At 39.5% G+C, this 24,788-nt stretch overlaps 1 protein-coding gene across 1 annotated transcript in view; it reads left to right on the top strand.

The window, feature by feature from the left end:
• Positions 1–12,437: 12,437 nt before the first annotated feature.
• The window catches only part of LOC115411079 (sodium channel protein type 3 subunit alpha-like), a 39,642-nt gene continuing 27,291 nt past the window's right edge, over positions 12,438–24,788 (top strand). The window contains exons 1-3 of the mRNA XM_030123020.1: positions 12,438–12,623; positions 14,661–14,804; positions 19,855–19,973. Of these exons, the coding sequence (XP_029978880.1) occupies positions 12,438–12,623; positions 14,661–14,804; positions 19,855–19,973 (449 nt within the window). The remainder of the gene's footprint in view (positions 12,624–14,660; positions 14,805–19,854; positions 19,974–24,788) is intronic.

The raw sequence follows: 24,788 nt of genomic DNA, 5'->3' as shown, positions 1-24,788 counted from the left end.
TGTATGTGTACAAACTCTTGTAAAATTTTCTTAAAGAAGTAAAATTCTATTATTTGTTTACAGAGGTGATAGAAGAACTTTAAACAGATATATTATCCATTATATATTATATATATTTTTAAATATATTTATGACCCTGCCTATATATTTCTGACACCTCCTCATAAATATCCATAAATTATCTTTTGTTCATATATTTACATTTGACACAAATAAACAGTAGAAGAACATGACTTCTTCTTCTGTTTGCTTTTACGGAGCTGGTAGAAGAATGAGGAGCTACGTTCACCTGTTGACAGCTGATCAACAGGTGAATATACGTTTCATTTTTTACTTTTTGTCAGTTGATCCACAAATGGAACTAGACATAGACACCAGATTCTTCTTCTTCTATTTGTTTTTATGGAGCTGGTAGAAGAACAGGGCATTGTGGGCTGTTGCTAGGCAGATTTGATGACAGGTGGACAAAGAGAACTGACAGTTTTTGAATATGGAGCTGAGCGGCTGAATTATAGGTGGTATGAGATTAAAAAAAACAAAACAAAACAAGGGCTGTTAAAGTGAATAAAAGTATGGAAATGGAAAAGCAGATGCAGACTCTGTGGACTGAGTTTTTTTTTATTTTATTTTTTTTATTGTGGGTGTGTCATGTGATCTTTAATAGTCGCTGCAGCCAGGATCTATTGCAGTATATCTGTTAAATCTTGCAGGTTTAATAATGTTTCAGACTTGATGTGGATGCAGCTGAGGCTTTGCCAGAACTTTTGGATTTTGGCTCACAGGAGGATGGAGGACGCCAAGTGTGCTGCTGTTGCATCCATCCACACGAGAATGAATGAGCGCATACTGAAGTACAGACAGAAGTACATGGACGACTGCAGGGACGGCACTGAATCACCTGACATGTGGACCATGGTTTGGGGAGTTTTAGTTTCACGTTGCAGTTTTAGGATCAGATGAATACAATGACATGTGTCTGACTCAAGTTCTATGAAGTATTAACCCTTAACGACCCAAACCTCCATGACCATCCAGAGCCATCTACTGATCTAAACTGTTTACGACCTGTAGATCCATTAATCCTATCAATACATGCCAATAATTGGTGTAAAATACAGTTCTTCATCTTTTCATGGTCATCAGATATGACCCATTTGGATGTTCAGAGGCTCCATAGTTACCGTGGAAACACCGTCATCTTCTACAACAGTGATTCACCAGTAAAACCCATGGAGTTGGATCAGTGACAGTGGATGGACACACTGGGTTTAGGTTCAGTTTATGAGAGATTTTGCTGAAAAAGTCACTTAATCTTCCATTTTCTCTGTTTCTGATAGAATAACCTTCAAATTTACGCTGAGATTTTATGAAAATCTCATTAAATATAGAAAAATACCTGATTTTTACTGAAGAACTGCAAAACAAAGAGGATAATATTGCAATAAACGGTGATGAATCACTTATGAAAGGGCAAACATAGAAAAAAAAATTCATTAGCGAACTGCCACAAAAGTCGCTTTGGGTCTTTCTGGGTTAATATTCCAAATCACCATCAGGGGTCAGTCTGGTACCAGAACACACTTAGGACCTAAACCACCGATGAACCGACCCTGCGTTTCCACAGACGCTGACTAACGTCTAAACTTCACTGTTTCCACACATAAACAATTAATTAATTAACTGTCAATTAATTGTTGATAAGAATTTGCTCAATTAAATTATTAATTGTCAGTTAATTACCCTTTTCCACAGTGAGGTTTGTGGTGTTGACAGTAGGGGGCACCACTGCCCAAACCAGGCTTCACCACTGAAGTTGAATAACGCCGTGGCTGGGACAGTCGGCCGTCAAACCGGACCATGGCGTTAGAATTAGAGTTAGATTCGCTTTAGGGACTTGGTGGAGCGGAACACCAACCGGCCCGTCTGTTTGTGGGGGCGGTGCACCCCCGCCTAAATACACACACAAATGCAGGGTTGGTATCGGATCAGAGTTTATTTAGTTCTACCTCATAAATGTCATTGTCTGTTCTGTAGTTAATGGTTCAATAAATTAATCATTAAGGAATAGGATATGATTTTTTTATGAAGTATATCAACAGTTTTTAGGTTTTATTCTTATAGACCCTATCGAAAGAGAAATTCAGGTTCTCAGGAAAATTGTCGCTTATCAGTTAATCGATTGATAAGGTCAAGCAACTAACGATTAATGGATTAATCGATAATTTTCATCCCTAATCTGTATTATTGTATCAAGTTTTCTTCAAAAACTAAAACTCATAAATGTTTATTTTGACAGTCACTCAAAATAACATCAGCTGATAGTTTACATTATAGCTCTGTTAGCATTGCTCTGTTAGCTTAGCTCTGTTAGCTCTGTTAGCATTACTCAGTTAGTTTAGCTCTGTTAGCTTAGCTCTGTTGGCATTGCTCTGTTAGCTGAGCTCTGTTAGCTTGGCTCTGTTAGCTCTGTTAGCTTGGCTCTGTTAGCTCCGTTAGCTTAGCTCTGTTTTTAGACTGAAAACAGCCACAGTAAAACCACAGATCAACTGTTTTCTGTTCAGTTTGTGTCGTCAATTGCTGTTTGAATCCAGCAAAAAGTCAGAACTGTCACAGTTTAGTCTGAACTGTGGATCAACAAATGCAACTTAGCAAAGATAAGAACATCCCATAATATCTTTATACCTTCAAGCCTAAAAATCAAACTCACTTGTGTAGAAGAAACGCTGACATTTCACCATCCAACTCCATTTTTTACATTTACAGCTGAGTCCAGTGGAAAAAACAGTGAATAAGAGAATAACAATAAAAACGGAGATATGAAGGATTAGACCTGGTGCCTTTTTCACTTGTAAGTAAGTAAAGTTTATTCATGTAGCAGTTATCACAGAGAAAACCTCATAAAGTGCTATACAGATTAAAAAGGTACAAGACGGCAACACACACACACACACACACACACACACACACACCACACACACACACACACACACACACACACACACACACACACACACACACACACACAAAAACAACCAAAATGCTACACAGATTAAAAGACATAAGACAGCAACACACAAAAAGAGTACAAGGTGCAAAAATATAAAATATGAAATTCTGAAGTACCCAATAAAATCAAGGAGTATCTATAAAAACAACAGAATAAAGGTGTGTCTTAAAAATGTCCACTGAGACTTTTCAAGTGCTGTAGAAGATTAAACATACATTTGGCAATTTGGCTCCGACAGTTTACAACCAAGGCCCGCTGGATGATTTATTTATTTTTTTTTAAATCAGTGAATAAAACAAGTCAATTCAGAATTGATTCACAACAGATGAAGGACCTGAAACAGTGGGGTTCGTCAAAAGAATCGGACTTCCCATCACTGTAACGAGCTGAAGGTGAATCCACATCGCTAACCTGGGTCCGTGTCGCGTTCATCCCAGTCCTGTTCTTGCAGTCCTTGTATATTTACATGTGTGTCCCTGCGTGTGTCCTTCCTGAGGGCGATGCTTGTTTGGTCGGTGGGTCGTCTCTGTTCGTGTTCTGACCCAGAAATCCGTTCAGTCCGTGTGTTTTAGAACGCCGTCGCCTCTCACCGTCTGTGCCTTGGACTCATCATCATTTGCATCTTGTTTCCTCATCATTCGCAGCCGCTGAACCGTCCTCCACTTTGTCTGGTCCACTTACACATCACATATGTCGGCGTATACAGTATGTATTAGTAGTATATAGTAGAAGAGGAAGTTTGTGTACTTTAAAAGGCTCATATTTATTTAAACCCACTTTTCTTAGTCTGTGCTTCATTTCTTTGTGTATTTGGACCCTAATAGTTCAGACAGTTTGAATTTGAACCCTCCAGCTGCTGCAAAACTATCTTTATATTCATTCTGGCAAAAATCCAGTGGATTTCAACAACCTGTTTTAATTCTTGTTTAGTTTTTTATGTTTTATAACTAGTTGCATCTCCACATTTGCACATATAAGGTCCAGAGTTCAGACGAACATTTCTCCAGTTCGACATAATTGTTTGTCAGCAGCAGCGGTTGTAGTCCAGACTGAAAATATGTCCAAACTTGGAGCCCATTACCTAAAATGTTCAGTTGTTGGTTGAACGGGACAGAGCAGCACAGCCAACAACCTGGAGGGGGCGGGGCCTGAAGTGTCTCATGTGCATTTAAAGGGCCAGCGCTCCAAACCACCTTTCTGGTGTCATTACTCAGAAATAGGGTCGAAGATGGACCTGTGGAGTTGAATGAAGAATTCAGACCCAAGTAGAGCATTTACAGTTTATTTATACTAGCGGCATTGTACCCATGGTGCCATTGTACGATAGCATGAGAGGCTTAAATCTCCCAGCATACCTCACAACATTTTAATACGGACATAAAATTGTGTCTAGTAGATAGTCAGGTAATGTTTGTATTCAGTTGGCGAGTTTGGTAGCGATTGGGCCTTTGAAGGCTGAGGAAAATCCATACAAACGCCCTCCTGTGCTGCAACATCGATCGGACGTTGGACAGACAAAGAACGTGCATTATATAGTAGGATAGGATTTATATAAATGATTTATATTTATTGTTAATGTTGTTTTGTTTGACTGTTGAGTGTTCTTAAGAAGGAAATAAAAGGGTGAATCACATTGTTGTTATGCTTGTAAATGGATACTGTATGTCTGTTTGGAACAGGAGGACCCCAGGAAGAGTAGCTGATGTCTGGCATCAGCTAAATGGGGATCCTATTAATAAATAAATACATTTTTTTTAAATGTATTTTTTTTTACTCGTCTTGTCCAGCATCATAACAGCAGAATGATAGTCTGGCTGCCTTTTGGTGCACAAATGTACATTTACAGTTTATGTAGACCACAGGGAAATGTTTGAAAACGTATAATTCCATTTAAAAAAAGCAAATAATCCCTGCTTTAAGTCAAAAAAAGGCTTCTTCACCTTTCCTGTGATATTTGAGACTGATCTCATGAGACGCCATTGTATGTCACACCAGTTCACACCATTTGGCGCGTTGTACGAACACATTTTCAACCTTGTGTTTTTCAGCATCATTTGATCACATGTTAGTTTACACCAAGATCTCCGGTTCACGTAACCCCAAACCTCAGTATGTGGTATTTGACGCATAGTTTCAGGTTGGACAGGGCTAATAACGGCGTGAACGTACGTACGATAAGCTTATAATGCATACTGATAACACGCCAATTAAAAGTGTTAAAAGTGGCGTGTATATTTATGCGAGTCATGATATCACGTTGGATATTCTGTTGTAATCCTCTAACCAGTGTTGTGCAAGTTACTTTCAAACTGTAATCCGTTACAGATTACTCATTACTGTAATTTAAAAGTATCTCTTTACCTTATGATAGTAGCTCTCTAACTTTTTACAGTGGAGTACCCCATCAAATAGACTTTTTTCTACAAATACCCCCCAACTCTCGCTTCAGCATTTTTAATTGAAAAAAATTAGGCAAAATTTGTTCCTGTGCCAAAGGTTTCTTTATATTTACAAAACTTTGTAAACAAACAACATATATTTAACTGTAATTATTAAAAAAAATTTTTTTTAAAAATGTATGAGTAAATTTAATGTAAAATATAAACTGAAAAGTGCCCTTGTTAACTGATAAGAAAAATAAATAAATTGGTGATTAATTAATAAATGAACCTTTCATCAACAAAAATAATTCCTTATCTACTCAAATAAACTCATCATGAATCATATAAAATATAAATGTTCTTCAAATGTCACCAAAGCTTAAACAAGATGATTGACAATAAAATTATTACATGAATGTATTTATTGTGTTTTTATATTTCAGTAAAGGAGGAAAGAAGGGTTGAAGGGAGGTGGAAAGGAAAGGAATGAGCTGAGAGGAAAATTAGGAAGGAAGGAAAGGAAAGGAAACAAGGAAAGGAGAGAAAAAGGAGAGAATAAGGAAAGGAAAGAACAAGGAAAGAACAAAGAAAGGACAGAAAAAGGAAAGAACAAGGAAAGGAGAGAATAGGGAAAGGAGAAAATAAGGAAAGAACAAATAAAGGAGAGAATAAGGAAAGAATAAGGAAAGGAAAGAATAACAAAAGGAGAGAATAAGGAAAGAACAAGGAAAGAAAAAGGAAAGGAAACAAGGAGAGGAGAGAAAAAGGAGAGAATAAGGAAAGGAGAGAACAAGGAAAGGAAAGAACAAAGAAAGGACAGAAAAAGGAAAGAACAAGGAAAGGAGAAAATAAGGAAAGAACAAATAATGGAGAGAATAAGGAAAGAATAAGGAAAGGAAAGAATAACAAAAGGAGAGAATAAGGAAAGAACAAGGAAAGGAAAGAAAAAGGAAAGGGAACAAGGAAAGGAGAGAAAAAGGAGAGAATAAGGAAAGGAAAGAACAAGGAAAGAACAAGGAAAGGAGAGAATAGGAAAAGAATAAGGAAAAAACAAATAGAGGGGAGAATAAGGAAAGGAAACAAGTAGACACAGTCGGAGTCCATATTCTTATTTTTAACGACCTCTTATCTCCTCGTTTGAGCTTCTTCAGGTCTTTTTTTCACTCCTCATCCCACTTCGTCTCCTTGTGTCCTCGTCTCCTTGGCAACCGTCGGACGCCGTCGTGTACGTGACGGACTGAATGTGAAGCGCTCGGCCGCCGTCCACGCCGCTCTGCGTTTATGACGGCGTTGACGACAGCTGTTGATGAGAAGGTAAACCAGATGTGGGTTTGTCCTTTGATGGGCCGCGCTGCTCTGATCTGATTTGGGATCTGTGAAGAATAAACGCACCTGAAAGCAGGCCTGGAAGACGAGGCCTGTGCGCTCATTCAATTAGGATCCACAGCACATGTTCTGGACGCTGGTCCACGCCGCCTCCGAGGACCGTTACCCAGCATCCCCTGTGTCCGAGTCCTAATGACATCAGCGGCCTGCGTTTCGTTACCTGAACATCCCATAATTATCCAACTGTATGAACATAAAAGCACAGGATCTGACAGGTGGCGATGAGAGAGAGAGGGGGAGGGAGGGAGGGGGAGAGGGAGAGACAGAGAGAGAGAGAGAGAGAGGGGGGGAGGGAGGGAGGGGGGGAGGGGGAGAGGGAGAGACAGAGAGAGAGAGAGAGAGAGAGAGGGGGAGGGAGGGAGGGAGGGGGAGAGGGAGAGACAGAGAGAGAGAGAGAGAGAGAGGGGGGAGGGAGGGAGGGAGGGGGAGAGGGAGAGAAGGGGGGTGTTGGCGGCAGGCTCACCCTAACACTAACACTAACACTAACACTAACACTAACACTAACACTTCATACTAGGCCTGTACCGGTACACAAAATTGTCGGTTTGGTACATTTTCAGTTTTCAAAGCCACGGTTCGTTTTTTTCGGTTCGGTATGGGAAGAAAGAAAACCCCTCAAAATGTCTAATGCATTTATGAATTTTTGAACATTTTTCGCCAAGTTTTGGAGATAATAGATTATAGATAAACTGGAATACTGCGCGGCGCAGCGGCACAGCGCAGTTCTATACGTGGGGGTGCGGTCTATAACTAACACTGGTGTGAAACGAAAGTGAAACTTTACATAATTTTGACATCCCACTCCCAGGTTGTATTCTATTATACAGTAGGGCTGAACGATATGGACGAAATTTCATATCTCAATATTCATGCCAGATATCTCGATATCGATACGATATGACTACGGGTTCAGTGAAAACCAAGCATTTTTCAGAAAAATACTAACATCATAATACAAAAGAATGTGGAAAGTGCAGTTTTATTTATAAGAACTCACTGCCTGTCATCAACATTAACATAATGTACAAATAAATAAAATTTGTTGTGACTTCCAGAGCTGTACATGCAGGGCGAGCACGGGGGAAATCTGTATCGTTTATATCGTTGCTTTTTCGATATTAATATCTTGAATGTTCATATCTCGATATCGATACAATAACAATATATCTTTCAGCCTAATATACAGTGTGAGAGAGAGAGAAAGAGAGAGAGAGAGAGAAAGAGAGAGAGAAAGAGAGAGAGGGGGTCGGTCGTAGAACTACCGTACTTCATAGACGGTAAACAACGTCCGTCTTATTAACGTCTCTTTCCTCCTTGTTGTCTTTCACCTGAACTGATCCAAACAGACTGGACTGATGGTGGAGGGTCTCCAGTCTCTTCCTTACAGGTTCACATCATATTTGTTGTTTTTTTTTAACCTTATATCAGCTGCTATTTCATATTTCGGGTCGATGTGTGCTCCCTTTCAATTTGTCCATGTGAAACTTGAGCAGATTTAAAGTTCTGCATCGAACAACGTCTTTCCTTCCTTTTTCTTTTTCTCATCCTGCTGTGCCGTTTGGGTACAGCTGTGTACCGAACCGAACAGGTGCGTACCGAAACGGTTCGGTTCAGTATGTGTACCGCTACAGGCCTAGTTATGAATGAATGAATGAATTTATTTTTGGTTTTACATCAATCATTGCACTCAGTACATCGATCGCAATAAACACAAAAACCAAAAAAGGAATAGGCTAGAAGCAAAAGCTTATTTTTTTGCCTCTCCTTGTCAACTAATACACTGCTTACATCAACTTAAATGTGTACAGCATCGAGCATTCACACCATAATAATTACAAATAATTTTTTAAAAAAATCAACAACAAAAACACATCTACCATCTCAATTCAATATTTCTGAATAATTTAAACTTAAAGTACTCCCTTCTTTTTTTTTTTAAACTTTGCCAAAGGAGTGGATAACTTAAGTGCATCATAAGGTCCATTCCATAATTTCACACCCACATTCCCAGTTCATCTAGACGTCACATCTGCCCTCACTTTAATCCACTCACACATATGAAAATCTCTGAAATTCGAATTCATACATTTGAGTTCATACAGTTTGAATTTGAACCCTCCAGATGCTGCAAAACTATCTTTATATTTGTAACGTGAGGGTTCGGTGGTGGTTAATGGTTCATTCTTTATAAAATGCAACAACAGGATGGAGACAGATTTCTTCTTAAACAGTGCTTTACTTTTTCACACACCGCAACTACCACCACTACACTTCCTGGAACATAATCTCACATGACTGAACAAACCAATCAGGAGCTTACAGTACTTAGATTGGTAAATGGAAGTGATTTAGAAAAGCACATTCAACAGATTATTTTAGCTGCTTGTACACTACAAATGAGAATATTTAAATGTGTAAATCATAATTTTGCAAACATAGATGTAAATAATAAATTGGGTAAAAACTGTCAATATATATTTTTTTAACAAATACATGAATTAACTTATTCCTGGTAATTTATTTCACTATTAAACCTTCCATTTCTTCAACATAAATTACTTTAACTTCTGAACCTTTTTTGCAAAGTGGCTTATATTGACCAAGAAAGTCGGCCATTGGGGTCAGAAAAAAAATTCTTGGCTAGAATATGTAAAACAAGTACAAAAGTGTATCAACTAAAAAAACGTAATGTGCCTCAAAACAAAATAAAAATGCTAGAATTTTAGCAGACAGTGTTTAGAACAAGAAATAAAATCACCTTGATATTAGCTGGAAAATCTTATTAAGAAAAAGTTATATATATGTATATATTCTTTTAAAAATAAGAATATTTTTCTTATGTAGAAATTTCTAGGCAAGCTTTTTCCATATTTCGATGAAAACTAAGACAAATGTTCCAGAAATAAGCCTTTTTTCACTTTTTTAGAAATCATTTTTTACAGTGCACAGTTTTACAAGAAGAAACATGTGGAGTGTACTGTTCATGGCCAGTGATTCGCCACTTGACAAATTTCACCCCATTCTTCAAACAAAATAACAGATTTGTCAGGGAAGAGTTAAAGAAAAGGAAAGGCCGGGGGGTGGGGGTGGGGGGTTGTAGTTCCTGCGTCGCCGTGTTGATGTTTTGCTGGTGGATCCAAGTGGGATTGAACGTCATCAGGCTGATTGGCGCCTCCTCGAACCGTCCCGGGGTTGGTGGGCGCCTCAGAGGACGTAATCATCGCCGCTCAATCACCTCTCGGTGGCGGCGATCGGAGACACTTCAGGCACTCGAATCAAACGCTCCCAATACTCAACAGTTTTGGGGCTGGTCTTCTGCTTCTTCATCATTTCAACAAGGCTAGTGTTACTGTAACTTTTCATCCTGATCCAGATAAATGTCTGAGTTGAATTTATGGACATTTTTCTGGTTTTGGATATAAGTTCTCCACATCACACTGACCAACACTAAACAACAGCAGGTTATACTTTTAATAAACACGACTGCTGTCAAACAATTAAAATGTTTAATCTGATTAATCACAGGATTGTGGATTAATTTTTGATTAATCACAATTAAATATTCATTTTTAATCTATATTAATCATGTTTCATTTTATATGAGCAAACAGACTCAAGAAAGAAGGGAATATTTATGCACTTTGTTATGACCCTGGGTCATAATTTGTCAGTTTATGTTCATATGTATATGCATATGTTTTTTGTCGTATTGTATTCCCCCTCCAGTCCTGTAGGGGTGCTGTGTTTCTTTTGTGTCTATTTTGTGCCATACCATACCAGTCACCATATTTAAATGACCCTGGATCCAGCAGCATGCTCTCTCCTTGCTCGCTGCCAACTCCTAGCTGTGCTTCCTGTGTCTTTTGATCGTCAGTCGTTGTGTTTCTGTGTTAGTTTGTTCAGTTGTAAATAGTTGTAAATAATGCCTTTTTTTCCAAACAATCCTAATTTTCTGGTAGGGGAGGGTGGCTCTTTTGTTTTCATGTTTTCTCCTGTTTTTCGTTTAGGGAGTTTCAGTTAGTTTCGTGTATTTTATTTCTTGCATTTATTTTTTGATCAGGGAATTTAGTTTGAACTTTGAAGACTTTTGTTTGTTGTTTTAGCCGAGCCCACCCTAACCCTCCTATAGTTATTTAATAATAAATATTTGAACTTTAGTTTTGGACTGGCGTGTGTTTGGGAGTTGGGAGGGGACAAGAGAGCGCATTATCTGCGTCCTGGTAAACCCCTAGGCCGAGACGTAACAACTTTACATGTTTGTCGTAAGCTGGACGACACGTTAGCCGAAGTGCTAACAGAATCCCAGACTAACACGTTTCGTGTTAATGTGGTATTTGAATGTGGAAGTGCTTCGGTGAATAGAAAACTCCTTCCTGCAGAGTGTGTCTAATAGTGTATGTGGGTCGACTGTTCTGTTTTGGGTTTTTTTGTCCTCATATTTCCATCCAGAGGGCCAATGTGCTGTTTAACGTCTTCCATCTTTATGGGGTGGTTCTGCTGTCTGTCACTACCGGATCAGCTGACCGTTTGTTCATGTGCGTTAACACTAACTCTACTGGACAAACGGACCCAAATGTGTAGGAGGAGATGTTCAGAGTCATTCTGTAAATGGGTTAAAGGAGTTAAAGTTTTTAATCGGATTAATCATGATGATGGATTAATCTGCATTAATGCGTTAATTTTGACAGCCCTAATATATACCAATAATTTATTTATTTATGCAAATATTGTCTCTGGGCTGGCCTGGGAACGCCCCACAAGAGCTAGAGGAGGTGTCTGGGGAGAGGGAAGTCTGGGCATCCCTGCTTAGACTGTTGCCCCCACAGCCTGGCCCCGGATAAACGGAAGACAATGGATGGATGGATGCAGATATTGTGACTAAGATGAGATCTCACTGAAAACGTACATGACAGTGGAACTATTTCCTGACTTCTATTTTTAAAACTTCGTATAAATACATGGTTTTCGAGCTGTAACTTCTTATATTTATAGTAAAAATGAGAAACTTTATAGAAAAATGGGCCTTTCATACAGAGCTGATCACAAATGTTAGTGTTTTTTTTTTTTTTCTTATATTAATGTCATCATACAAAGTGGTTCTGAATGTGTGATTTTGCTTCATGGATCATGAGGTATGGTAGCAGATTTATGTCCTTATGTTTTAATATAAATACATATAAATACATGGTTTTTGAGCTGTAAACTCTAAAAATGGAAAAGTTTATAGAATAATCTGTCTTTCATGTCCCTGGTTTACGAGTAAAATAGTAACTTTAGTATTTTAGTACTTCAGTACTTTAGTAGTAGTACTGTTTCCTGACTCCCACTCTGAAGTTCACAGATCCACATTCATTCATTTCTCTGTTTACTCTGGTTCATATCATGCATTTTCAGGCCCAGAATGCTTTGCTTCTTTTCATACCAGATACCATCATTCCATGTGACTTCACCATCGTACGATCAGTCGACCTCTAGTGTTTTAATTGTTTCAGAAATGTGTGTGGAATCTGAGCGACGGATCGACCACTGGGTTAAACCGCCGATGCTTTGACTGAATAATAAATGAATAGTTTTTCCAGAGCGGGCTTCGGTTTCAGCCGCCGTCTTCTGCCTCCGTGTTGTAACAGCTGTAAAGTTTCCAGTCGATTATTGATCGGGTATTGATGGTCTTCCCTGTTTTTCAGCTGGTATACCGGGCCAGTCAGCAGCAGGATCAGGATGAGAAGATGGCTGGCTGTGTGTTTCCAATGGGACCAGAGAGCTTTCAGCGCTTCACGCCGGACTCCCTGGCGGCCATCGAGCAGCGCATCGCCGAGGAGGAGGCCCGGCGCAACAAACAGTACCAGGAGGTACGCCTGGTCCGATATGCCACTGGTCCAAAACGCCACCGGTCCGATAAGGTACCGGGTCGATAAGAGGCCGGTCTCTTATCTTATGAGTCTGTTTAGTGGGTCGTTTTGTGAGTTGGTTTAGTGACGTTTTGTGAGTCATTTTGTGAGTTGTTTTGAGTCCGTTTAGTGAGTCACTTTGTGAGTCATTTTGAGTCTGTTTAGTGAGTCGTTTTGTGACTCGGTTTGAGTTGTTTTGTGACTTAGTTTGAGTCGTTTTGTAAGTAATTTTGACAGTTGGTTTGAGTTGTTTTGTGACTCGGTTTGAGTCATTTTGTGAGTCTGCTTTGTGAGTCATTTTGTGAATTGGTTTGTCAGTCATTTTATGGGTTGTTTCAGTGAGTTTGTGAAGTGACTTAGTGAGTGATTTTGTGAGTCTTTTTGTGAGTGATTTTGTGAGTCTGTTTAGTGACTGTTTTGAGTGTGTTTAGTGAGTCGTTTTGTCACCGTTTAGTGAGTCATTTTGTGAGTCAATTTGTGAGTGTGTTTATTAACGGTTTTGTATCATTTTGTGAGGTGGTTTGTGAATCATTTTGTGAGTCGTTTTGTGAGTCGGTTTGTGAATCATTTTGTGAGTCGGCTTGTGAATCGTTACGAGTCAGTTTCTGAGTCATTTTGTGATTCTGTTTAGTAACGGTTTTGTGTCATTTTGTGAGTTGGTTTGTGAATCATTTTGTGAGTCATTTTGTGAATCGTTTTTTGAGTTGGTTTGTAACTCATTTTGTGAGTCCCTTTAGTGACTCTGTTTTGAGTCTGTTTAGTGAGTCATTTTGTGGTTCGGCTTGAGTCGTTTTGTGAGTCTCTTTAGGGAGTCATTTCAGTGAGTTTGTTTTGTGAGTCAGTTTGTGTGTTGTTTTATGAGTGTTTCATGAGTCTGATGGTCGTGTGTGTTGTTGATTTGTGAGTCTGTAGGGTGAATCATTGTGTGAATCCATTAAGTGAGTCATTTTGCGAGTCTCACAGTTGTGTGTGTGTGTTACGGGTCTAACAGTCATGTGTCTGTTGTGTTTCTGTAGTGTGTAGTGTGTGTGTGTTTTGTGTTGCAGGTCAAATGGTTTTTAGTGTTGTGTGTGTGTGTGTCTGGTTTTGTGTCTAATGGTCATGTGTTGTGTGTCTAACAGTCTTTGTGTGTCTGTTGTGCGTCTAATGGTCTTTGTGCGTCTGTTGTGTGTTTGTTGTGGGTCTAACGGTCTTTGTGTGTCTGTTGTGCATCTGTTGTGCATCTGTTGCGGGTCTAACGGTCTTTGTGTGTCTGTTGTGTGTCTGTTGTGCATCTGTTGTGCGTCTGTTGCGGGTCTAACGGTCTTTGTGTGTCTGTTGTGCGTCTGTTGCGGTTCTAACGGTCTTTGTGTGTCTGTTATGTGTCTGTTGTGCATCTGTTGTGCGTCTGTTGTGGGTCTAACGGTCTTTGTGTGTCTGTTGTGTGTTTGTTGTGGGTCTAATGGTCTTTGTGCGTCTGTTGTGTGTTTGTTGTGGGTCTAACGGTCTTTGTGTGTCTGTTGTGTGTCTGTTGTGCATCTGTTGTGCATCTGTTGCGGGTCTAACGGTCTTTGTGTGTTTGTTGTGTGTCTGTTGTGCATCTGTTGTGCGTCTGTTGCGGGTCTAACGGTCTTTGTGTGTCTGTTGTGCGTCTGTTGCGGTTCTAACGGTCTTTGTGTGTCTGTTATGTGTCTGTTGTGCATCTGTTGTGCGTCTGTTGCGGGTCTAACGGTCTTTGTGTGTCTGTTGTGCGTCTGTTGCGGTTCTAACGGTCTTTGTGTGTCTGTTATGTGTCTGTTGTGCATCTGTTGTGCGTCTGTTGTGGGTCTAACGGTCTTTGTGTGTCTGTTGCAGTTCTAACGGTCTTTGTGTGTCTGTTGTGCGTCTGTTGCGGGTCTAACGGTCTTTGTGTGTCTGTTGTGTGTCTGTTGCGGGTCTAACGGTCTTTGTGTGTCTGTTGTGTGTCTGTTGCGGGTCTAACGGTCTTTGTGTGTCTATTGTGCGTCCGTTGTGGGTCAGGACCTGGGCGACGTGGAGCTCCCCCGGCCCCGCCCAGACCTGGAGGCTGGAAAACAGCTGCCTCGAATCTTCGCCGACATCCCGTCTCATCTGGTGGGCGTTCCCCTGGAGGACATCGACCCGTACTACTTCAAAGACCAGAGGGTAGGTGTTTGGACCCCCCCACTATACCCCCCCCCCCACACACACACACACACACACACACACACATCCAACTCTGGTCGTAGAATCCCTGGAAGATAAATGGAGCCTTGGGTAGCCCAGTTTTTGGGGACCGGGGGGGAGGTGACCGCCTGGCTCTGATGTAGTTTGTGTTGGTCACCTCCGTTCTCGACACGACTCTACACTTGAACATGTTCAGTAGTTTGCGTTTACGTTTACTCTGTTTTTCAGTCGAGAAACGAAGCAGCGTCACTTAACCCTTTATAGACGATTATGTCGCCTGAACTGTTTGTACTTTGGACAAAATCCACACGTCATCTTTTAGCTCAGATTGGGTTCTTTTTATTGGTCTGTAACACATTAGGGTAGAGGTCTGCATTGGCTGAGGGGGAGGGGTGGAAGTGGGCGGAGCTTAGAGCAGCAGAGTGCAGTCGGTGAGAGAGAGATGGAAGATTGTTATCACTTTTAGTAGCTTTTTTAGCAAAGTTTTATCTGTGTTTTAGCTGTGAATTCTGGTAAATAATTGTATATAATAGTGATGGTGCTGTTTTAGAGTGCTCTACTAGTGTGTTTTGCTGGGTTTTCGTCAAGTTTTGGTGTTTTTTTTGTTTGTTTTTTTACCTATTTTCACTATTTTTTTAGTTTGTATAATTCATTGGTAGTTGTATTTTAGCTGTACATACTATATAAATGTATGCGTATTTATATTTATGTAAATCACTATGCAGATTGATCCAGTTCATACACAGATGCAGTGTGTGTATTTGAATCAGATGATGGATGTTTTTCTCAGTGAAATCAGGGGCTCTGTCTGCAACTAGACAGGAGGTGAACACAGACTATCACACAGGATCCAAATGACACAAAAGAACCAAAAAAAAAAAAAAAGAAGAACATGGCCAAACAATGATCAAGACAGACTAAAATATCTGAACACATGCACAGTAGCTGAAAGTTTATTTCTATAATTTCATAAACTTTCATTATGAACATTTACAGTTGTTTTTCCATAATAAATATGATAAAAATGCACGTCTGTTTTTTTTTTTTTAGTATAACACACTATTTTAAGCATTTATTCAAGATAATAATGATAATTAATGGCCAGATATTGAAAGTTAAGTTCTTCCTGAAAAAAATGTGCAAAAAAAAGGCATAAAAAAGAGACATTTTCTGACACTTTTATTGCAAAAACAACTAAAGAAATCTGGGCAGACTGTTTATTGATAGTTCTTAAAGGGTTCAAATGCACATACAGGTCATGAAGAACCTGGAAAACACATGGAATAAAATCCAACCCTTCTGGGAAGGTCATGAGAGTCAGTTTTTAGGTCTGCGAATTCAACTGTTGGCAAAATCTACAAACATCCTGATGCAAAAATCAACTGTAAATCACATGGTTTTTAAATTTTAAAAATTTTTATTCATTCACGAGTATTAGATTAGTTTTGCTTCTTTTTGTGAAATGGAAGATGTTTTTGTTTACAATAGAAAAATGCAAATTTAAAGAGAATCTCCAATTTGATGCCAACACAGTACATGTTCATATTTCAAATTTTTGGTTTTGTTGTCCTAGATCTTGGACAATGATGTGCAGAAATATTAAGTATATACAACTAATAATATATACAAGTAATGATTAAAGAATGAAATGATCGGAGGCTGCAGAACTGAATGATTTATCAAAACTACAGGGTCTTTAAGGACTTTGAAATAACTTTATTCTTAACTTTGTTATTTAGAGTAATAAGGTTTTTAAGAACCATAGATAATATAAATAAATACTAACTTCTGCTGTAAATAATTAGGAAATAATAAGCAACAACTGTATTGTTACTGTACTAAAAAAATAGTTTAATTATTTCTGTCATCTCACTTAACTACTGTTAGCTTACTAGCTACTGTTAGCAGCTATTAGCATCTTAGCTATTGCTAACTGATTGCCTGGGTATAAATAGTTAGTAATTGGTTAGAAATAATCTTGTATTTTTTAACAACTGAAACAAAGGAGTCCTATTTGTGCTCATTGACTTTAAATCTCAGAAACTGCAGTAAATTGTTTAGAAATACCAGATTAGATGTGATAGAACTTCATTTAACCCAAAGGAAATTAAAGTTCTAGTAACAGCACAAGACCGAATGTATACACATAAGAAATATTCCAAGACAAAAAACAAAAAATTGTGACAACAATGACCACAAAAATACAAGTGGAAAGCAGGCAGTTAAATAAATAATAAAGTACTGATGATAAATAATAATAATAATAACAATAATAATGTCCAAGATAGATAGATAGATAGATAGTTTAATGACAGCAGAACTACTAGTGATAATTATGGGGTTTCGGGTAAAGATAAGGTACAGACGATGTTCATGCGACGTAAATGCATAAATTGGGCTTCATTTAATGTCATTAGTCACTGTATGTATCTGTACATCCACTTGTCTGTTGATCAATCAATCAATCAATCAATCAAATTTATTAATACAGCACCAACTAATAACTAAACTTATCTCCTGACCCTTTACATGCAGACCTGGTCCAAACCAGACTTTTAAGCCACTTTTCAGACACCAGCAGAATCCTCCAGGAGTAAACACTTGGTGACAGTGGAAGGAAGAACGTCCTTTAACAGGTAAAAACCTGGAGCAGACCCCGACTCCTGGAGGATGGACGTCTGACAGGATCATGTGGGGTTAAAGACCAACCGAGAACGATTTAAAAAATGTCAGATGAAACCATTAACACCGGAGGGAACTCAGTTTGTAAAGTTTCCTGCTGGTTTCCGTCCTCGTCTCCGTCGGTCCGTCCAGTTTCTCTCCGTCCATAATGTGGAGTTAGTGAGTCCAGGTCAGAATTCAGCCAAAAACACCAAACAATAGTGGGACACAAACAATGGGAACAATTTACCGTCTCCTGCAACAATATGTCTAGACCGCTTTCCAAAAATAACCCAGGACTATTATTACTGTCTTTTCTGGTGTTTTTACATCCGTCACCTATTCTGCTATAAATGCACCAAAAAGTAAGAAGTTTGTCGATGGATGTGGGTGTGAAAATGCCAAAAAAATTAAAAAATGAATATGTATGAATATGAACTGGGAAATACACTACGTGGACAAAAGTCTGTGGACACATTGAATTCAGGTGTTTCTTTTCTAACAGGGGTCTGGGAGACAAAACTATAGGACTAATGTCAGAATATAGTTTTATATTGGGATAAATATCAATGCATTGGTTAATTTGGGTTAAATCGTTATCTTTACTTCCAAAATGCCTCAGAGATGGTTTTGACTTTTTTATTTATTTATTTAAATTTAATTTAATTTAATTTTTTTATCCATGACTATGGTTTTAAATGTTCTACCTCTAAATTTCTAAAATATTTTTTACTTTTAGGCTGTAAATAATAATTTTCTAGCACCAATAATCATTTACTTTCTCATTCAACTTTAAGGAATGTTTACTGTTTTTAACCAGTATGGACAAAAGTATTGGGACACATCATGACTACAGCTGTAAGATGCCCTGTTGAGAAATAAACCTCAATATTTCCACTTAAATCAGGTTAATGATCACCACCAAAATTGAATCATTTGGTCCTTATGTCAGTATCAACATTTCCTGAAAATTTCATCAATATCTGTCCATAACAGATATGAGGTAATAAATGATGATAAATCACTTAAAGGTGGGTTAGGAGACCTTGGAAAAATGGTTCGAGCAAGCTACATTTCAAAAATACACAATTCAAAAGTCCAACCCCGTTCTTCAGACATCCCCCTGAAACCACGCCTCCAGAGTACAGGTACACGCAATGCTTGTTAACCCCCCCGTGCGGGCATGCTTGTTCATCAGTGTAGTAGATTAGAAGTTAGACTTTACATTTCCTACTGATTTATGTTGTGACTAAACAGTTTGCCGGTGAATTTTCCATCCTAATATAACTAATATAACCAATCTCTGGCTCTGCTTCCTGTACGAGTGCTCCAAGCCTCTGAGAACGTGCTATTTGTGCACAAAGACGGGTACGAGCAGAGGGGGGAGGGACAAATAACAGTTGAGTTTGATCGACATATCACCGTTCAATCATTTCGATGGGTTGATTAAAATGATTGGATGGTGTTTTTTCAGTCCTGTCTGTTCCACAGGTGACTAACATTTTTTATTTTTGTGTTAGAGCATTTAATTAATTGGTTGTAATCGGGGTGTGAAGGGGATTTTAAACAATATAGTAAACTAGAAAAGCACTCAGAGCGCAGACCTCTGCCAGGGCAGATCAGTGTGCCCCCCCCCCCCCCCCCCCCCCCCGCAATCACCACCAAAATGTAATCATTTGTTCCTTGTGCCAGTATCAACATTTCCTGAAATTTTCATCCAAATCCCTCCATAACTTTTTGAGTTATCTTGCACATGGACAGACAGACAGACAGACAGACAGACAGACAGACAGACAGACAGACGCCGGCAAAAACATAACCTCCTTGGTGAAGGTAAAAATGCTCCAGGAAAACATCTTGCACCCCACCTTTAACCCCTGTTACTGAAAAGGCAGACTGTCCAAAGACATGTTGAATGTGATGCTATAAAAGCAGAATAATGTCACATTCAGTGTTTATTCAGGCTTTTGTCTAGGTGTTGTTATAATGTTTGTCCTAAATGATGGAAAAATAAAGACATTGAACCATAAAAACTTAAACCTAAGCCTCCAGAAGTGAAGAGAAAACACAGAAAACTCTTTTTATGTTGTGACTTCCATCATTTTTCCAGAACATTTAGACCTAATGAATGTGTAAACGTCACATTTTGTCTGTCTGTGACTGACCTCCTGGGGTGTGAAGGGGATTTTAAGCAATAGAGTCAAAAATGCTCAAGGAAAACATCTCCTACCCCACCTTTAAATAAAGTTGAATAAAGAGAAAAATGGCCACAGAAGTAATAGTTTTTTTTGTTTAGTCGATCCAGACAAATGTCAGAATGTGTGATTATTGTGTTTTAATAAAGGTTTTCTGTGTGATTTCGTTGCAGACCTTCATAGTCCTGAACAAAGGGAAGGCCATCTTCCGTTTCAGTGCCACTTCAGCTCTCTACGTCTTCAGCCCCTTCCACCCCATTCGCAGAATCGCCATCAAGATCCTGGTCCACTCATATCCTTGACGCTGACACTGCGTGAACTCGGTGGTTATGGGGTAAATGCTGCAGGGAGGTCAGAGGTCAGAGGTCAGCGGCAGTATCTGTGCTGTCTGCAGGGCTTCAGCGTAGGATGAAGGATGCCGAGGGATGCTGAAGGACGCCCGGGCCTCCCTGTCGGCACAACGGGAACAAACAGAGGCCTTGTCACATTCACCGCCTCTGACATCAACATATGTACGACATGGTTAACGTCAACACAGGCCTGAAGAGCAACGGCGGTATGTTCAGCACGACGCTCAGTTCACATGACAGGAGCAGAGAGAGTACAGGCCACAAATATGACCACGATTAAGACAAAAATACTGAAAAAACATCATCGCGGTAAATATTTTTACATCAATCGGTATCAATAGTTACCAGGATTAATGTCAAATCATAGTCGTCTCCATCTTAAGTTAAACCTTGGGTCATTTGTTTCCAGTGGGAATCATTTCAATGTAACACAAAACAGTGGATTAGCCCATAGCAGAAGCTTCATTCATATCAAACCAAGTTATGATCAGAAAATGGCAACGTTAAGACAACATTCATCATCATCTCTTCATAATGTGAAGTTTAGTTTTGCTCTTTTTTGGTCTCGTTCGGTGAGTTTTGTCAGCAGAGAAATAATACTGGTACTGTTGGATCTGCTTAGAGTTAGCTTAGCGCTGCGAAGTTTGTTTCATTGGTCTGTTTTGTTAAATTATTCCCAACGTACGCTGGTGTCAGACTGTTAGACTTGTTGCTTCGATTGTGTTATGTTCTACGAAAATTGGATTTGTCGAACTTTTCGCTGATGTTTTTCTGGTTACATGGATGTATAGAATGTATATCTTACTACAAGTGTTGTGTAGTATCACCATGGCAACACAGACGGAACTGCAAGCAACCGGACTTAAGAGGCTAAGTGCCAAGCTAACGCTACCCACTTATGTTACTATGCAAAAGAAGTAAAAATAAAACCCCGGTAGAAAGAAAACTTGTAAAGTTGGATCTGCTTAATGTTAGCTTACCGCTGCGAAGTTTTATTAAATTGTTTGTGACGTATGCTGGTCTCACACCGTTAGCCTGGTTGACAGATTTGACATTGTGCTTCTTGTTTGAGTTGTGTTCTGGTTTTGTTGAGCTTTTAGCTGATGCTCTTCTGGTTACGTGGATGTATAGAATGTGTATATTGATAAGAGTGTCATGTAGCGTTACCATGGCAACACAGATGGAACTATAGCTGCCCACTGTATCAGGTTACAGCCTGATTTTGGTCCTGAACTAAAAGTTAAAGAAACAAGATGTAAGGTGCATTATTGGACACTTAACTTTACATTGTTATTATTATTATTATTATTATTATTACTACCTACCTATACTACAGAAGTCTGAAATACAGTGTCCCACATTAGGGCAACCCCCCCCATCTTAACCTTCCATGCTAATGCTAGGGGCAGTGTGTGGAAGGGTTAAATGTAGACACTGAATTTTATTATGGGGATAATACAGAGAGTTAACCTTAACTTTAACACTTCAAGACAAAAACAACATAAAATCCTCAATAAGTAAATGTAAAAGATGTAACAATAAACTATTGGAAACTCTAAAGATAGAATTTCCATTGATTTTGGCAACAAAATGTAGAAAAATAGAAATATCTGTCTCAGGTAAGACGGCACAATGTAGTTTGAAAGAGAACAAGTAGGGCCAAGCACAAGCCCCGCCCCTCACATGTATTGTAGCTTATTTTGTCATCGATCCAGCTGATGTCATTATATCAATTACCTCTATATATGTACCAAGTTTGACTTAAATTGAAACAAAATTGTTGTTTTTATAGACATGTGAAATTGCGCCCATTATAAGTAAATGGGAGAAAAAAAAGATGTAAAAAAAGTCATAAAAATTTTGAACTTGGACCTACTTTTCCCAAAATGTAATCACACCTACTCTGGGTCACTGGCAATCTATGAACCCAGTTTAGTATGAATTCAACCAATAATTTTATTGCTAGAGTGTTAACAAACAAACAAACAAACAATACCCCTTTGAGGGCGGGGTAATAAACAAACACATTTAAAGAATAGGTTTAAACCCCCGACCAATCAGCTGCTGTTGCTAAGCAGCGGGAGCCAATTACAGCTGAGTAGAATTCTAAACTGCTACACTGTTGCTGCCGTCGCCGTGGTTACAGAACTCCTTCTAAACTGAAGTGAGCGATGCTGGAGGTTGAGTTTCCAGTGTTTTATCTGCGTTTTAACGTTTGCGATTGGACGTCTGATGATGAAATGCACCCTGGGAGTTGTAGTTTGTCTCCTAGTGTTAAAGTCCACAGGATTGTTTCTTTGACATAAATGAGAAATTTAAGTTTCAATATCAATCTGTTTCTGTCCGTTAATTGAGTATTATTTTAGAACTGGAGCGAAATACTTAATGGTATGAAATAATACGTTTTTCACCTTCATTGTCACTTTTATTTATGTTGAAGTGGTTGACATTATATAGTACAGATAATTACAAAAGTAATTTCCCAGAATGCATTGGAAGCCCAAAGCCAGCAGTGTTTTTAACCATATATCAAAGTCTATTTACTGCAGTGATCACACATAATATAACAACATTTAACCCATCCATCATCCTCGTAGTATTCCTCTTTAAATGTTGACTGCTCTCTTTACCCAGCATCAGCGGCTGGATGTGTTCCAGACTCGCCGGATGACAGTGTATTTACAGATGATGCTAACTGTGTGTACGCCGCTGCTCGTATTTCTGAGCCAGATATCATCTGGAGCTGTCCGCTGAGCCGTAAACACTATCAGTAAATATTTCCCAACCTTCATCAAGGTGGTCCCTGTTCGACACGCAAACACAAAAGGAGGCAGAATGAACACGACTCACGCCACCTCAACTCTCGTTTTTTTACCTTTGACCTGGAGCCGCAGGCGTCAGGACCTGATGAAGACCAGAGACCAGTTTGTCCCAGACATCAGAAAACATGTCACCAGTATTTCTAAATAATTTGCAGCAGTTTCTGGACCTAAATCAAATACATACACACACTTTCATTCAATATTATTATTGAATACAAGAGTCATTGTAGTCCTTACCTTGCGTAACCAGTGGTGTCAGACTCTGCGTTGTGAGCGCTGTATTTAAAGAAGACACTTGTACATGTACAATGTTGGAGGCAGTCTCTGTTTAGTCTTTTTGGCTTCTGACGAAAGCAACACAAATTCAAAAACCTCCGGTCAGTGAGTTTCATAAAGCGCCCCTACACAGATTAAATGACACAGAAATGTGTTTTAGTCAGTGTTGGGCAAATTACTTTAAAAAAGTAATTAGTTATAGTTACTAGTTACTTTCCCAAAAAAGTAATTGAATTAGTAACATAATTACTCCTTCATAAATGTAATTAGTTACCAGGGAAAGTAATTATTGTGTTACTTTTTTAAAAAACCTTCAAATATGTAAAAGGAAACTGATTTTTAAGCGTGTTTCACGGGCCAGTAGTAGAGTAGAACAGCAGACAGGTACTGAATACCAGGACTGTGGTGAGGCTGGGGTCCACCAGGACCTGACTGGGGTCCACCAGAGCCTGACTGGGGTCCACCAGGGCCCGGCTTTTCCACCACATAAGTGCATATCTGCATTTATAGGAAGAAGCTGCTCCTCCAGTTAATCCAACATCTCCTTTTTCCAGTCGCTCCTCCCTGATCCAGCGGTAAATGTCTCCAGTCCAGTCAGTCGGAATCACTGATAGCTCCTCCCCTAAATTAGCTGATAACTCCTCCCCTAAATTAGCTGAGCACGTAGCTGCGTTCAGGTGAATGTGGTCTGCTGCGGACAACTCAAACTCGGACGTGTCATCAGTCGTTCAGGTGAAGGCAGCGTGGACACCTCAGACTCATGGACACACAGGTGAAGCATGAAGGCAGTGTGGGGGATTTGAATAGAAGAACGACTCGTGAACGAGCGGCTCGCAACGAATCGGTTCTTACCATTCACTGAAAAGAACCGTTCAAAAGACTCGACTCATCCGCGAACGTCACACCTCTCGTGCCTGGCTGAGTGAGCCAGGATGGATATCAGCTGTTAGATATCAGTGCTTAGTAACGCACCACATTTCTCTATCGGTAACGGCGTTGTAAAATAGTAATCCATTAGATTACCCATTACTGGAAAAAAATAACGGCATTAGTAATGCCGTAACTTTTAACGTCGATCTTCCCAACACTGATAAGACATAAAATAATCTGGTGTTTGCCGTCCTTGGTCAGGTAGGGGGAAATCAGGATAAAAACAGCCCCATTATCTTCAGTGTGTACCCCGCTTAAAATAATCCTTTAGCTGCAGTTAGCTCAGTAGCTACTGTTAGCTGATGTGATGTTTTGCATCAGAATTTCTACTTAACAATATGTGTTTGAGTACAAACTCAATGCAAAGGTGACTTTAATACCAATATCAAATCTCTGAAACTCTTTGTTCCTGTGTTGAACTATAAGGTTTCTGGTCCGGATCGGGTAACGACACTAATGAACCAATCAAAGCAGCCGATCCAACCACTGGGTGTGTTGTCGGTTGCTGTCACACAAACTAATATGACAGACGTTAGCTCACACCCAAAACTCAGCGACCCCCCCCCCCCCACACACACACACACACACACACCCCACCGCCTCACCTCACACTCGTCTATTTTTACTGTTCATGGGAGGCGGCGGCGGGTGTTGAGAGATGCCGGTCTGGCGGACACGCCGCTGTTGTCAGGGGGATAAGTGGGTGAAAAGGTCAGCGTCGGAGGTGTG

This window comes from Sphaeramia orbicularis, chromosome 20, assembly GCF_902148855.1.
Source record: "Sphaeramia orbicularis chromosome 20, fSphaOr1.1, whole genome shotgun sequence".
NCBI lineage: Eukaryota > Metazoa > Chordata > Actinopteri > Kurtiformes > Apogonidae > Sphaeramia > Sphaeramia orbicularis.
This window is presented reverse-complemented; position numbering and strand designations above follow the sequence as displayed.